This window comes from Pituophis catenifer, unplaced genomic scaffold, assembly GCF_029215685.1.
Source record: "Pituophis catenifer annectens isolate HBS135680 unplaced genomic scaffold, rPitCat1.0.hap2 SCAF_10, whole genome shotgun sequence".
NCBI lineage: Eukaryota > Metazoa > Chordata > Lepidosauria > Squamata > Colubridae > Pituophis > Pituophis catenifer.
The window spans coordinates 22,136,527-22,150,220 of record NW_027256890.1 but is presented as its reverse complement, the minus strand read 5'-3'; the positions used below and the strand labels follow the sequence as shown (position 1 = coordinate 22,150,220).

The window sequence follows — 13,694 nt, the reverse complement described above, 5'->3', positions numbered from 1 at the left end:
TCCTTCCTTCCTTCTTTCTTTCTTTCTTTCTCTCTCTCTCTCTCTCTTTTCTTTCTTTCTTTCTTTCCTTCCTTTCCTTTCCTTTCCTTCCTTCTTTCTTTCTCTTTCTTTGTGTGAATGGTTGTAAAATGAGGAAGATCTTATTTTGTTCTGTTCCAACTAAACTTCTCTCTCTTTTGAGCATCCAGCACAATTTTTCCCCATTCTTCCATGTTGGGATCCGGCTTACGTCTGAATCTGCATTCCCGGGTTTCTGGCTCAAAAATCCTATTCTGCCATTATAACTTTTAGAAGGTGCTTTCACACCCTCAAGAACCAAAAACCAGCATCATCCAAGAGCGATAAAATCCAGTTTTAACTCTGACACTTCGCAGTTCCCCTTCTCTCCCCTTGCCAGATGTATTGGATGACAACTCCCATCATCCCCCACCAGGCCTGGCCTTCTCCCCTTAAACCCTGCTCTAATTCAACACAACCGGGCCAGCCAAATCGAGCCGGAGCCTTCTTGCGGGGAGAGATTTTCTTTTCAGCAAAAGCACCCTCAAAAGACAGACAGCCCCCCCAATTTTAATTCAGAGAGCCGAAACCCTTCTCTTCCCTTGCCGGATCGGCTGGACAACAACCCCCATAATCCCCCACCCACCAGGCACGGTCTTTTAAGACTCAGTGCTCCTCATTCAAGCAGCCAAGCCAAAAATCAAGTCACGCGCCAGCTTGGGACCGAAACGGATTCTTTATTTCATCCGAGCCAAAAAAAAAAAAACAACAACAACTCAAAATAATGGACTAGTCCTCATTGTCAAAAGGAAGGGGAATAAAAAAAGATAAGGGGGAGAGGAAGGATGAGCTTTGGAGGTCACGGGTGCGAGGAGAGGAGCCACGGAGGAACACGGCAACTCTGGCCTTGAGGGTGTCTCTCCCGAAATAAATATGAACATCTGGTGTTTTTATTTTTTAATTTAAAGAAAATAATCAAAATCTGGGGGGGGGGGTTTAATCGTGATATATCTTCAGCAGGCAGGCCTTGAGGGTGCCCATGTAGCGTTCCCAAAGTACTTGATGCCTGCAAGAGGAGAAAGCCAGAAGTCGGAAAAAGTTGGGAGGATTGCAGATAAAATGCAGGTAGTCCTTGACTTGCGAGCGCTCCTTTAGTGACCGTTCAGAAGGGGGGGAAAAGTAACTTACGATTGTTTTTCATTGTCATGCGATGAAAATTCGGACGCTTGGCACCATGGGCTCGTATTTATGACGGTTGCAAAAGTCCTGGGGGGGGTCATGTGATTCCCCCTTTTGCGACCGTCTCGGACGAGCAAAGTCGATGGGGGGGGGAAGACCGATTCACTTAACAACCGAGGGTGACTAATTTAACGACGGCGGTGATTAGCAAACCGAGGCAAGAAGGGTCGTAAAATAAGGCAAAAACTCACTTGTGTCTTGCTTAGCGTCATGCATTTTGGGCTCAGTGGTGGTCGTAAGTCGAGGACGACCGATGAGAGGTAACTTAGCTCGACTGAAGAAAAAATCTGTCCTTGACTTACAAACATTTATTTAGCAACTGTTCAAAAGTTACAAATGCCACTGGAAATAGTGACCTACAGCTGGGTCCTCAGACTTATGACCGTCACTGCATCCCCGTGGTTCATGTGACAGCGGGATGCTGTAACCGGACGTAAATGCAGCTGTGTTGCTGAGGGCCCAAAGGTCGATCGCAGGGACTGCGGAGGGGGCCCCGACCGTCACAACTTTGAAACTGGGTTGTAAGTCCCCTTTTTCGGGCGAATCGTAACTTTGTACGGCTGCTGAATGACCAGTCGTAAGTCGAGGACTTCCTGTGACACGAGAGGCTCTGCCAATAGAGGTAATCCTCGACTTACGACGGTCCATTTAGTGACCGCTCAATGTTAAAACGGCACTGAAAAGAGTGACCTATGGCCGATTTTCACACTTAACGACTGTTGTAGCATTCCCCCACGGTCAACGTGATTTACGTTCGGATGCTTGACAGCTGACTCACACTTACGACGGTTGCACTGTCCCGTGATCCCCTTCTGCGACCTTTCTGGGGAAAGCCAGATTCGCTTAACAACTGTGTCACCCGTTTAACGACGGCAGGAATTCGCTCCCAAGGTCATAAAAATGGGGCAAAAACTCACTTCAGCCAAGGCCTCACTCAGCAACGGAAAGTTCGGCCTCGGCGGAGGTCGTAAGTCGAGGACTACCCGTACTGCCAACAAAGGAGTGTGAGAAAGGCGCTTTATACACACCTGAACACTTCCAGCGAGTGTGCGCTGGCCGTGTAGTGGGTCAGGAAAAGCTGCACGTCGTTGGAACTCCATTTATCGGACCGAAACGGTTCTACAAACTTTGGGAGGTTTTGGGGGGGAAAAAAAAGAGAGAAAAAAGAATAAAAATCAAGCTTTTCCTGGTAGGAAAAGTGATAATTTACGAGCTTTGGAAAGGGAGCGAGATTGGGCTCGGATCCCCCGGTGAGGTTTGGAAAAGGGACCGAGGCTGCATTCCCAGAAGGAGGAGGAGATTTGGATCCCGGATCCCATGAAATCAGAGGCGGCTCAAATAAATCTGAGTGGATTCAATGCAGGGCCTGAAGGGGCCTTCGGTTGGGTTAACCGTGTTCGCTTGCTTTTAATATTAATATTTAATATTTCTGGGAGTTGAAGTCCACCCATCTTAAAGCATGCTGGCTGGGGAATTCTGGGAGTTGAAGTCCACCCATCTTAAAGCATGCTGGCTGGGGAATTCTGGGAGTTGAAGTCCACCCATCTTAAAGCATGCTGGCTAGGGAATTCTGGGAGTTGAAGTCCACCCATCTTAAAGCATGCTGGCTGGGGAATTCTGGGAATTGAAGTCCACCCATCTTAAAGCATGCTGTCTGGGAATTCTGGGAGTTGAAGTCCACTCATCTTAAAGCATCTTAAAGCATGCAGGCTGAGGAATTCTGGGAGTGGAAGTCTCTCATTTTAAAATGTGCTGGCTAGGGAATTCTATCCACCATTTTAAAGCAGGCTAGCTGGAGAATTCTGAGAGTTGGGAGTTCTAAAAAGTATAAATGTTAGGCAGCTGAAAACCCACATTCCCAGGGCTTGGAAGTGACTCGCGCTACCTTTTCCACTAGATCAATGAAAAAATCCCGGACGTCTTTGCTGTGAGTAAGCTTCGAGGCGATGTTAATCAAAGCCCGACTGAGATTCTGCAAGAGAGAGAGAGAGATGGGGCGGCTATATAAATTTGATTAAAACAATGAAACAAAATTAAACAACGTGAAGTAAAATAAACATAAAATAACGTATAAAGTAAAATTTTAAAAATATATAAAAATAAAATAAAATATAATGTAAACAAGGGAATCACTAGGACAGTGTTCCCAAACCTTAACAATTTAAAAGATCTGTGGACTTCAACACCCAGAATTCCCCAGCCAGCCATGTTGGCTAGGGAATTCTGGGAGTTGAAGTCCGCTCATCTTAAAGGACGCTGGCTGGGGAATTCTGGGAGTTGAAGTCCACCCATCTTGACACACTGCACCAGAAAACCCTTTTAAGCATTTTTTAAAAAATTCTTTTCTACAAAATCCACATTTTCCCCCCCTCCAAAGCGCAATGGCTCCCCCGTGTGGCCAGCCAATAAATAACAGCTCACAAGCATTTCCCGATTTATATGATTCTTGGAGAAAACCTCCGATTCTGTCCGGGGTTTTTTCTCTATTACCACCTAACAAGGAGGTTGTGGGGTGTGTCAGGATTCAAACTCTGGGCCTGAGTCCCAGCAGGACCCACCTTAAAATTGGCTTCCATCTCACTGAAGACCGAGATTTTGCCCCGCAGCGCTGTGCACACCAGGCTGTAGAGTGAAGTATAAAAAGGAAGAATGCAGGAAATTTTAGAGAAATTCTAAACTCCCCACCCAAGTGCTTATTTCAAGGTTGGAAGGGACCTTGGAGGTCTTCTAGTCCACCCCCCTGCTCACTGTATAGTTCCAGACAAATGGCTGTCCAGTCTCTTCTTAAAAACCTCCAGTGATGGAGTACCACAACTTCTGGTGGCAAGCAGTTCCACTAGTTAATTATTTAAAAACATTTTAAAAAGTATTTTAAAACGTCGCAAGCTTCCTCCCAAAACGTGTAACCCTCCAAGGTGGCAATTCTCCCCCAGCAAAGGTTAAAATACAAGGGATCCTCAAGTTACGACTTGTAACAGGGGCTGCCCGCTTCGGTTGTAAGTTCGAAACAGTTGTAAAACGGGATTGGCTGTAGGGCCACCAATGATTTTACAATGTGTTTGTGTGGCAGTCGTTGAGGAAAGCTATTGTTCTCCACGGCGTGGTTTTGCCGAAAAGTCGGATTATTTGGCAAAATCTGTGGCGCGAATGCAGGACAGAGCAAATGTCCGTCAAGACGGACTTTGTTGCTCGGCATTCAAAGGGTAATTGTGTGGAATGTCAGATCCAAGTCGTAAGTATCAGGCAGGTCATAACTCTGAGGTAAAAGTTCCCCTTGCACATATATGCTAGTCGTTCCTGACTCTAGGGGGCGGTGCTCATCTCCGTTTCAAAGCTGAAGAGCCAGCGCTGTCCGAAGACGTCTCTGTGGTCATGTGGCCGGCATGACTCACCGCCAAAGGCTCACGGAACGCTGTTCCCTTCCCACCAAAGGCGGTCCCTGTTTTTCTACTTGGATTTTTTACCTGCTTTCGAACTGCTAGGTTGGCAGAAGCTGGGACAAGTTACGGGAGCTCACCCCGTTACGCGGCACTCGGGATTCGAACCGCTGAACTGCCGACCTTTCTGATCGACAAGCTCAGCATCTTAGCCCCTGAGCCACCACGTCCCTTAACTCTGAATGGGTTGCTAAAAGGACCAGTCGTTAAGTCGAGGAGTTCGACCCGGCGTTCTGCTCTTTGTCTCTCCAAATTGAGGGACAAGTCGCTAGTCCTCAGCATTCTCCGAGAAATGAGACTGCCCTCAGCTTGCTAAGGAGCTTTGTTACCTTCCTCTATGGCTGAGGTGAACCGCTCAAAAGTCTTGAGAGTGAATGAAACGTTGTAAAATGATATTTAATTCGTAGCGCCTCCGGCCAGCTCCTAACAACTTATTCGCCTGCCTTACGGGAAAAGTGCAAAGCTCTATCATTTGCCTTGCGCCAAAGCTTTGAATATCCTGCCAAGCCCTCTTCCCAGGACCCCTCCCCATATATATACCTCTTGTGCAGATCTAACAGATCTTTGTCGGCAATCAGAACTTTTAACTCTTTCAGGCCCTGTAAAAATTCTTTATCCAAATCGACGTCCATATCGTCCACGTTGGTATCTGCCAGGACAGATTAAAAAGTGAGTCAATTATCGGTCCGTTTGTTTGTTTTTCTGCCTTTAGAAGGAACCCGAGGCGATGAACGTAAGTGATGACGGATGTTCAGGAGGCTCAGAAGGGACCCTCCCTAGTTTCTCAGGCGGTAAAGGAGGGGAGGGGGGAGAGAATCTAGATCTATGGAAAGAGTTCAGAGTGTGTGCAGGGATGTGTAAGTGGGGAAGACCTTGGGAGACAAGAATGGTGGAATGGTCAGATAAAAGACTACTCAGCCTTCAGCTGCATTACAGGCAGGGCTGAGATTCAGCCGGTTCAGGAGAATCGGTTGCTACTTTTACATCCGGTTCGCCGAACCGGTAGTTGCAAGGACTGGCTGGCCACGCCCACCCCACCCCTCTCAGGAGTCTCCACGTGGCCCGTTTTGGATGCCAGGTAAGTGCAGGGTCTGAGAGGGCGAAAATCGGGCCTCCCGGAAGTTTGGGAAACCAGCCTGTTTCTGGCCTCTGGAGGGCCTCCGGAGCCCGGGGAGGCCATTTTCACTGTCCTGGAGGCTCGAAGAAAGCCTCCGGAGCCTGGGGAAGGAAAAAACGGCCCTCCCCTGCTGTGTTGCAGGAGGCTGAGTAGGCCACGCCCACCCGGCAACTGGGCAGAGAACCGGTTGCTAAAATGTTTGAATCCCACCCCTGATTATAGGTAGGGCAAATGCTGAGCAGGGACCCTCCCAAGTTTCTCAGGTTATTATTGGGGCGAGGGGGAAGAATCGTACTTTCAGATTTGCACGATTCTGTTAATGTAGCTTTACAATAAAGCAGAATTACCATATTTTTTGGACACACATTTTTTGTCTCCCAAAAGGGGGTGAAAATATCTGTGGGTCTTATAGACCGAATATTGTTGAAGCCTCCAGCAGCTGTTTTTTTGCCTTTCGGGCCTTTTTTCTGGCCTGTTTTCAGATCTTTTTTCAGTCCATTTTCGAGGCTTTTTTTGGCCCGTTTTCAATGCTTTCTTCGGCCTGTTCTTGAGGCTTTCTTTGGCCCATTTCCGGGGCTTCTTTGGCCCGTTTCTGAGGCTTTTTTCAGCCCGCTTTCGAGGCTTTTTAAATCCATTTTCGAGGCTTTTTTTAACCTGCTTTCAAGGCTTTTTTTGATCTGTTTTCAAGGCTTTTTTCGGCCTGTTTTTTTCAGAAAAAACAGGCCAAAAAATTCTCAAAAAAAGGGCCAAAAAATTCTCAAAAAAAGGGCCAAAAAAGCTCTGAAAACGGGCAAAACAAAACAAAACAAAACAAAAGGCTGGAAAAGGGCCAAAAATGGGGCGCACAGAGGTCAAAAACTTTTTTTTTTTTCCTCTTCTAAATGTAGGTGCGTCTTATAGTCCAAAAAATACGGTAGTTTATCTGGCCGTATTTCCTGTCTGGTAAAGCTGACGCAAGTTATGAAAAAACTCCCTAAAATTAAAGAGAGAGATTGAGAATGGGGTCAGTGCTGCTTTTAAGATTACAGCAATCCATCGCTATGGGTGCAACAGAACCTGAATTCCCACTGGAGAAGGGCCTGGTCTCCTCCAGGATCCCTTCACCCCATACCCTGAAGGATCTGCCCTCTTACCCATCGCCCCCAGCGTCCAATTCTCGATCATTTGCTCAGCGCAGTAGGCAAAATCCTCGAAGCTCAAATATTGCAATTTCTTCTTCCCGGTCTCAAAGCGGCTGTTGGCGAAGAATACGATGGCGGCGTAGTCCCTGGGGGTGGGGTGGGGGGTGGGTGGAGAAGAGTTTGGTGGTTTAAGTCAGGCCAGCTTAACCATTAGGACTCCTAGGGGGAGGGCCTTCTCTGTGAGGGCTCCAACCCTTTGGAATGAACTGCCCCCTGAGATACGAAATATCCCTGATCTCCGTGCTTTCTGCCGTGCCCTCAAGACCCTGATGTTCCAACAGGCGGGGCTAAACATATGAACGTGTGAATGATTTTAAAATGTTATCTAATTTTGGGTCCTATTTAATTGGGCCAAACTATGTTATAATAATAATTTTAATTAGCAATTTTATGATGTTTGTGTATCTATATTTTTTCTTGACTGTACACCGCCTTGAGTCCTACAGGAGAAAGGCGGTATAGAAATAAATAAATAAATAAATAAATAAATAAATAAATAAATAAATAGGACAGCTGGTCAGCAAGGATAAAGGGAAAGAGCCTTGATCTATCGGCCCAAAGTCTTGTGTTTTGCGGCAGGTCCATTGCGCGCAAAAAGCTGTATTTCTGCTTAAGAGACAAAATGGCTTCCTTCTCCAAGCTGCAATTTAGATGCAAAAAAAAAAAAGATTTCCCTATTCCAGAGGATAAAAAACAGGTTACTTCCTGGTTAAAACCAGGAAGTAACAACGTCCAGGCGGGGGTGGGGTTGGGGCGGAGTCTCGCGCTGCCGCCGCTACCAGTTCTCTGAACCAATGCGAACTGGTAGCATTTCATCCCTGGAGGGAGGAAGGGAGAATGTGCGAGAAGCAGAGATGTTCTGGTGGACTGGATGCCCAGAATCTGGGATTCATAGAATCGCAGGGCTGGAAGGGATCTTGGAGATCTTCTAGTCCCGTGATGGCGAACCTATGGCATGGGTGCCACAGGTGGCACGTGGCGCCATATCAGTGGGCACGTGAGCTCAGCTCCGGCAAGCATGCGTGCGCCGGCCAGTTGATTTTCAGGCCTTCTGGGCCCACCAGAAGTCAGGAAACACGTTGTTTCCAGCCTCCGGAGGGCCTCTAGGAAGGGTGGGGAAGGCTGTTTTTGCCCTCCCCAGGCTCCTAGAAAGGCTCTGGGAACTCTGCGGAGAGCAAAAAATGGGCCTACTGAGCCCACTGTGCCATCACGTGTCAAAAGCAGAGGGAGCATGAGGGGTGGGGCAGGGCGCATAGAATTATGGATGTGGGCACGCGTGCGTGTGTCCCCCCTCGCCCGCTCCCTGTTCTAGTCCAACCCCCCCCCGCCAAAGTAAGAGTCCTAATAACTCTACCTTGAGCACAATTACATCACCCGTGCTTATTTTCGTACCTGGCTAACCGATCGGAAAGCAAGAAATGCTGTTGAATGTTTTCCACTAACGACCCGCGCAGTTCCTCCACGGCTTTGAAAACACGCTTGAAATTGTCAAACTGAAATGGAAGGGGGAAAAAAAAACCCACAACACTTTACGCCACCGTGGGAGACAAACCACGCTAGTCTGGGGTTGCAAAAATAAATAAATAAATAAATCCATCAGGAGTGGGCCTGCACCTGGTCCGACTAACCAATTTTATTTTGTTTGCATCCCACCCTTCTTACATGAGGAGCTGGCAGCAGAGTCGGACAGTGAGGAGGTGGGGGAGGAATGTGGGCCAGTCCTGGGGGCTGGGGAAAGCTCGGACGAGGGCTCTGCGTCTGAGGCAGAGAGGGGGACAAGGCCATCTGATAGTTATGTGCAGCCTCCGGAGTCTGACATCAGCGAGGCAGAAGAGCAGCGGGAGCCTGTTCCCAGTGTGTGCATGCACAGAGCTGCCAGATGACAAAAACAATTAAGGAAACAGGGTCGATTTGGGAGTAAGGCTTGGAGATGATTGGCCCCTCCCATAAGACATAAAAGAAGAGCAAACGGGGCGTGAGCTTTTGCAGGAAGCAGTTAGTTCATCTGGCCGATTCCAGATTTGAAAATTCTGTTTGTGACTCTGTGCCAAGTTTGGCCTTGCCCTGTGTCTGGAAATTAGCTCTCTGGCAGCGTTCCACATAAGATAAAGTGGGTGTTGATAACCTTCCTCTGAAAGACTGTTTTATGCGGACTGTAAATGAAAGGAATTTACAGCTGTATGAATTAAAAGAGGTTTTGCAGGACTAAGATTGTGCTTTATACTTTCTAAGGAAGTCTAGGTCAGAACATTACAAAAAAAAAGCCCTGTATTTACAAGATTCTGGATCATCAAGCATCTGGAAAAAGTATTTGCCTTTCACGCCAGTCTGTTAAAAGAGTTACAGAAAGCAGAGAAAAAATTCTTAGTTTTGGGAATTCAGCCGCCAACTTACCTGCCGGCGACAACTTTTAAGAGTCACGCCAGTTTTGGCACTGATATCATCCAGATCTTTCTTGGTTCCTTTTGATAGCTTTTTTCCCAGCACCTCACGGACGAAAGCAGCATTGAAGGCATAGTACCTGGGAAGGAATAAAAACATTGCTACGACAGGTAGTCCTCGACTTCCAACAGTTCGTTTAGTGAACGTTCAAAAATTACGACGGCACTGAAAAAAAGCAACTTATGAGTTTTTCACACTTCACTTCTGTTCTGTTCTGTTCTGTTCTGTTCTGTTCTGTTCTGTTCTGTTCTGTTCTATTCTATTCTATTCTATTCTATTCTATTCTATTCTATTCTATTCTATTCTATTCTATTCTATTCTATTCCATTCCATTGCATTGCATTGCATTGCATTGCATTGCATTGCATTCCTTATTTTTCTATTCTATTCTATTCTATTCTATTCTATTCTATTCTATTCTATTCTATTCTATTCTATTCTATTCTACTCTATTCTATTCTATTCTATTCTATTCCATTCCATTCCTTATTTTTCTATTCTATTCTATTCTATTCTATTCTATTCTATTCTATTCTATTCTATTCTATTCCATTCCTTATTCTTCTATTCTATTCTATTCTATTCTATTCTATTCTATTCTATTCTATTCCATTCCATTCTATTCCATTCCTTATTCTTCTATTCTATTCTATTCTATTCTATTCTATTCTATTCTATTCTATTCTATTCCATTCCATTCCATTCCATTCCATTCCATTCCATTCCATTCCATTCCATTCCTTACTATTCTATTCTATTCTATTCTATTCTATTCTATTCTATTCTATTCTATTCTATTCTATTCTATTCTATTCTATTCTATTCTATTCTATTATTCTATTCTATTCTAAACAACAGCTGAGTTGCCACAGTCTATCTAAGTGAGTATGTGGCCCAAATCCGACCCAGGGGCCATGTTACCCACTATTTGCCAGCCCACCTTTCGATCAGCATCGTCTGCCGGCAAGGCGGGATCTGGAAAAGCAGCTGGTTCAGCAACTTGGGGGGAGAATGGAGGAGACGCTCCAACATGTAGAAGGTGCGGTAATGGTCCATGGTATCGCTCTGAAGGACGTCAACCGTGGCGCCGGTCTGCTCCAGGATGCCAGAACGCAGCCGAAGAGAGACGGCATCATCGACTGGAGAAAGCCAAGAGGGAAAAGTTTGTCTCAAGAAGTGAGATTCACACCAGGGAAGATTTATAGACTGCAAACATTTCTGCCAGGCGTTAAGGCGAATGTAACTAATCACAGCCAAGAAAAAGCATGCACAGAGCCACAAGGAAACACATGCAAGAATCCAGTTCATGTTCTCCGAGGTTACCAGGATTGGGACTTTCGAGATCATCTATTCTACTGTTTCTCAAACGTGGTAGTGTTGTGGCCCGCCAGCGGCCAGCGGAGCTGGCAGTAGATTCGGACAGTGAGGAGGTTGGGGAGGAACCTGGGCCAGTCCTGGAGTCTGGGGAAGGCTCTGATGAGGGCTCTGTGTCGGAGGCAGAGAGGGGGCCAGGGCTGGATGCCAGTTATCAGCTGCCTTCGAAGTCAGACATCAGTGAGGCAGAGGAATAGCTGGAACCTGTTCCCAGTGTGCCCATGCTCAGAATTGCCAGACGAAGAGAACTAAAGAACAAGGGTCGACTCAGGAGTAAAGCCACAGGTGGACGATGAATGGCCCCTCCCAGAGGGAATAAAAGAGGAGCGAAAGGGGAGTGGAGTTTGCAGGAGACAATTACTTCGTCTAATTGGTTCGTGACTCTCCGAGACTCCTTGCCAAGGTTTGAAGATATCAGGCCTGGCAGCTCTCCAAGCCAGATGAGGTCTGTGACTTTAAATTCTCCCTTGAAAGACTTGGCTGGATGTGAATGAGGAGAATTCATTGTTCGTTTAATAAAAAGGATTTTGTCGGGACCAGGATTCTGCTTCGTGCTTTTTGGGGAAGCCTAGGTCACAACAGGTAGCTTGAAAATGGGTGGACTTCCAATTGCTGGCTGGGGAATTCTAAGAGATAAAGTTCTCCCACCTTAAAGCATGCTGGTTGAGAGATTCTTGGAGTTGAAGTCCACTCGTCTTAAAATTGCAAAGGTTGGGGACCCCTGCCTTAGATTAGGATTCCTCAACCTTGGCAGCTTTAAGATGGGTGAAATTCAATTCCCAGAATCCCCCAGCCGGCATGCTTTAAGATGGGAGGACTACAACTCCCAGAATTCCCCAGCCAGCATGCTTTAACAGGGGTGGATTTCAACTCCCAGAGTTCCCCTAACCAGCTGAAGAATTCTGGGAGTTGTAGTCCTTCTCATCTTCAAGTTGCCAATGATGAGAAACACCGTTTCATAATTGTCTTTTTCATGAGAAACAGACAACGGAGGTGAAGGACCGAGACTTACCAGAATATCCATCTAGCCACAGTTGATAGACTTCTTCATCGATCAAGGTAGTGTTGCCCACAAAAATATCCAGATTGCTGGTCATGATTAATGGAGTCCCGCTCTTCTGGCATGGAATCTCTTGCTAGCATCAAGCTGCACCTCACAGCCTGCAAGGAAAGCAGAGAAGTCAAGTTTCTAGTCCACATGCTCTTTTTCCCTCTCCGAGACCTTCCCAGCCATAGTAAATTCCATCCAAGAAGTTTGGAAGTTTTCCCAGCCTGGTTGTTAAGTTCTTGTGTTTTATGGGTGTTTGGGGAAATTCAAAAGACAAAGGCCCCCCAAAATATTGAACTGAAGGATGGATATTTTTTAAAAATAAAACTACTCTAAATCTCCACAGAAAGGAAGATGGGAGGATGGTGAAACCTGTGTCCGAAAGCAAACACAAGCGGTGTCGAAATGTATTAGATTTATTATTATTTTTTTAATATTCATTTAAAACAGTGCATGTTCACAGCAGAGTCGTCAAAATCCTGCTCAATTTTTACACATTTTGGGGGATGGACCTCTTTTAAAAAAAAACCTATTTTCCGAAGAAAGGGATGGAGATTCAGTCACATGAAAAAAAATGCACTCTAGGAAAGGCGCAGGTCTTATTTTTAATAAATGCTATTTTAATAGAAGGAGTTAAAAATCTGATTCATATTCACAATAGCCATTTTTTTCCTCTTTTCTTGTGTTTTTATTCTTTTTATATTTATTCCCCTCCTTGCTTGACAGCTTTATTTTAATATTTTAAAATATTATATATTATATTATATTAATTATATTATATTATTCCCCTTGCTTGACAGCTTTATTTTATTCATTCATTCATTCATTCATTCATTCATTCATTCAATTTATATCCCGCCCTTCTCTAAGTGGACTGAGGGCGGTGCACAGCCAGAACTAAAACACATACCAATACAAAATTTAAAATTTTTTAAAAAAGAATTATATGACTTTGGCCCAAAATTTAAAACATTCAAACTAAAACCCATTGACAATTTAAAAAGCTAATATTATATTTTAATATTTTAAATTATTATATTATATATATTATATATTATATTTATTATATTATTATTCCCCTTGCTTGACAGCTTTATTTTAATATTTTAAAACATTATTATATTATATATTATATTATTCCCCTCCTCGCTTTACAGCTTTATTATTTTAATATTTTAAAATATTATATTATTATTATTATTATTATTATTATTATTATTATTATTATTATTATTATTATTATTATTCCCCTCCTCGCTTTACACAGCTTGGCCAGCCATTCTCTGCTCCCTTGAGAAAGGGAAGAGGCGAGGCACTCTGTACATGCTCAGAGGCACCCAAGCCTTGGAAGACAGAACCCCCCCCCCCCACCCTCTTGCTAGATAGAGTCTCCCCGTTTCTTCCCGGCTCGTTCAGCAACCCATCTCCTCACAAAAAGCCCGGCCAGCCAAGCCCCAAACGGCTCCCCTCGATATCCATCCGTTTCTCCCCTTTCCAGCTGCAAAAAACCCACCAGCAGCCATTTGCAACTGTTTAGATAGAGCCCTTTCACGTGACCAACTCCGGGCAGAATCTCTTCCGGGTCGCCGCCAGCCTGGATGGGATCTGCGCATGCGTTTCCTTTCCCCCCCCCCTGGCTGGTATTCTCGGTTTCCATCTTTACTATTGGCACAGACGGCTGGTTGACGAAGACCTTAGTCCGCGCTTGCCAGTGATAAAGATGGAAACCGATAATACGGCGGGGAGGGAGGAAAAGAAAAGGCAGCGCATGCGCAAACTCCGTCCATACCTATAGTTCATATATGGGTCATAACTATAAGCCTAGGATGGGGCTTATGGGTGTTGTGATCCGATGCATT

The 13,694-nt window shown here is 45.3% G+C and overlaps 1 protein-coding gene across 2 annotated transcripts; it reads right to left on the bottom strand.

The window, feature by feature from the left end:
- Positions 1-909: 909 nt before the first annotated feature.
- On the bottom strand, positions 910-13,385 carry FIBP (FGF1 intracellular binding protein). Of its 2 annotated transcripts, none has more exons than XM_070950422.1 (11): positions 13,349-13,385; positions 11,800-11,948; positions 10,354-10,552; positions 9,366-9,492; positions 8,364-8,464; positions 6,924-7,057; positions 5,214-5,322; positions 3,795-3,858; positions 3,122-3,208; positions 2,265-2,362; positions 910-1,063 (listed from the first exon to the last, which is right to left on the bottom strand). In XM_070950422.1, the coding sequence occupies exons 2-11, from the start codon at positions 11,882-11,884 to the stop codon at positions 994-996; spliced, it is 1,074 nt and encodes a 357-aa protein (XP_070806523.1). In that variant the 5' UTR covers positions 11,885-11,948; positions 13,349-13,385; the 3' UTR covers positions 910-993. The 2 variants fall into 2 exon arrangements, with proteins under 2 accessions (XP_070806523.1, XP_070806524.1); XM_070950423.1 differs by lacking the exon at positions 13,349-13,385 and adding an exon at positions 13,268-13,332.
- Between the last annotated feature and the right edge of the window lie 309 nt (positions 13,386-13,694).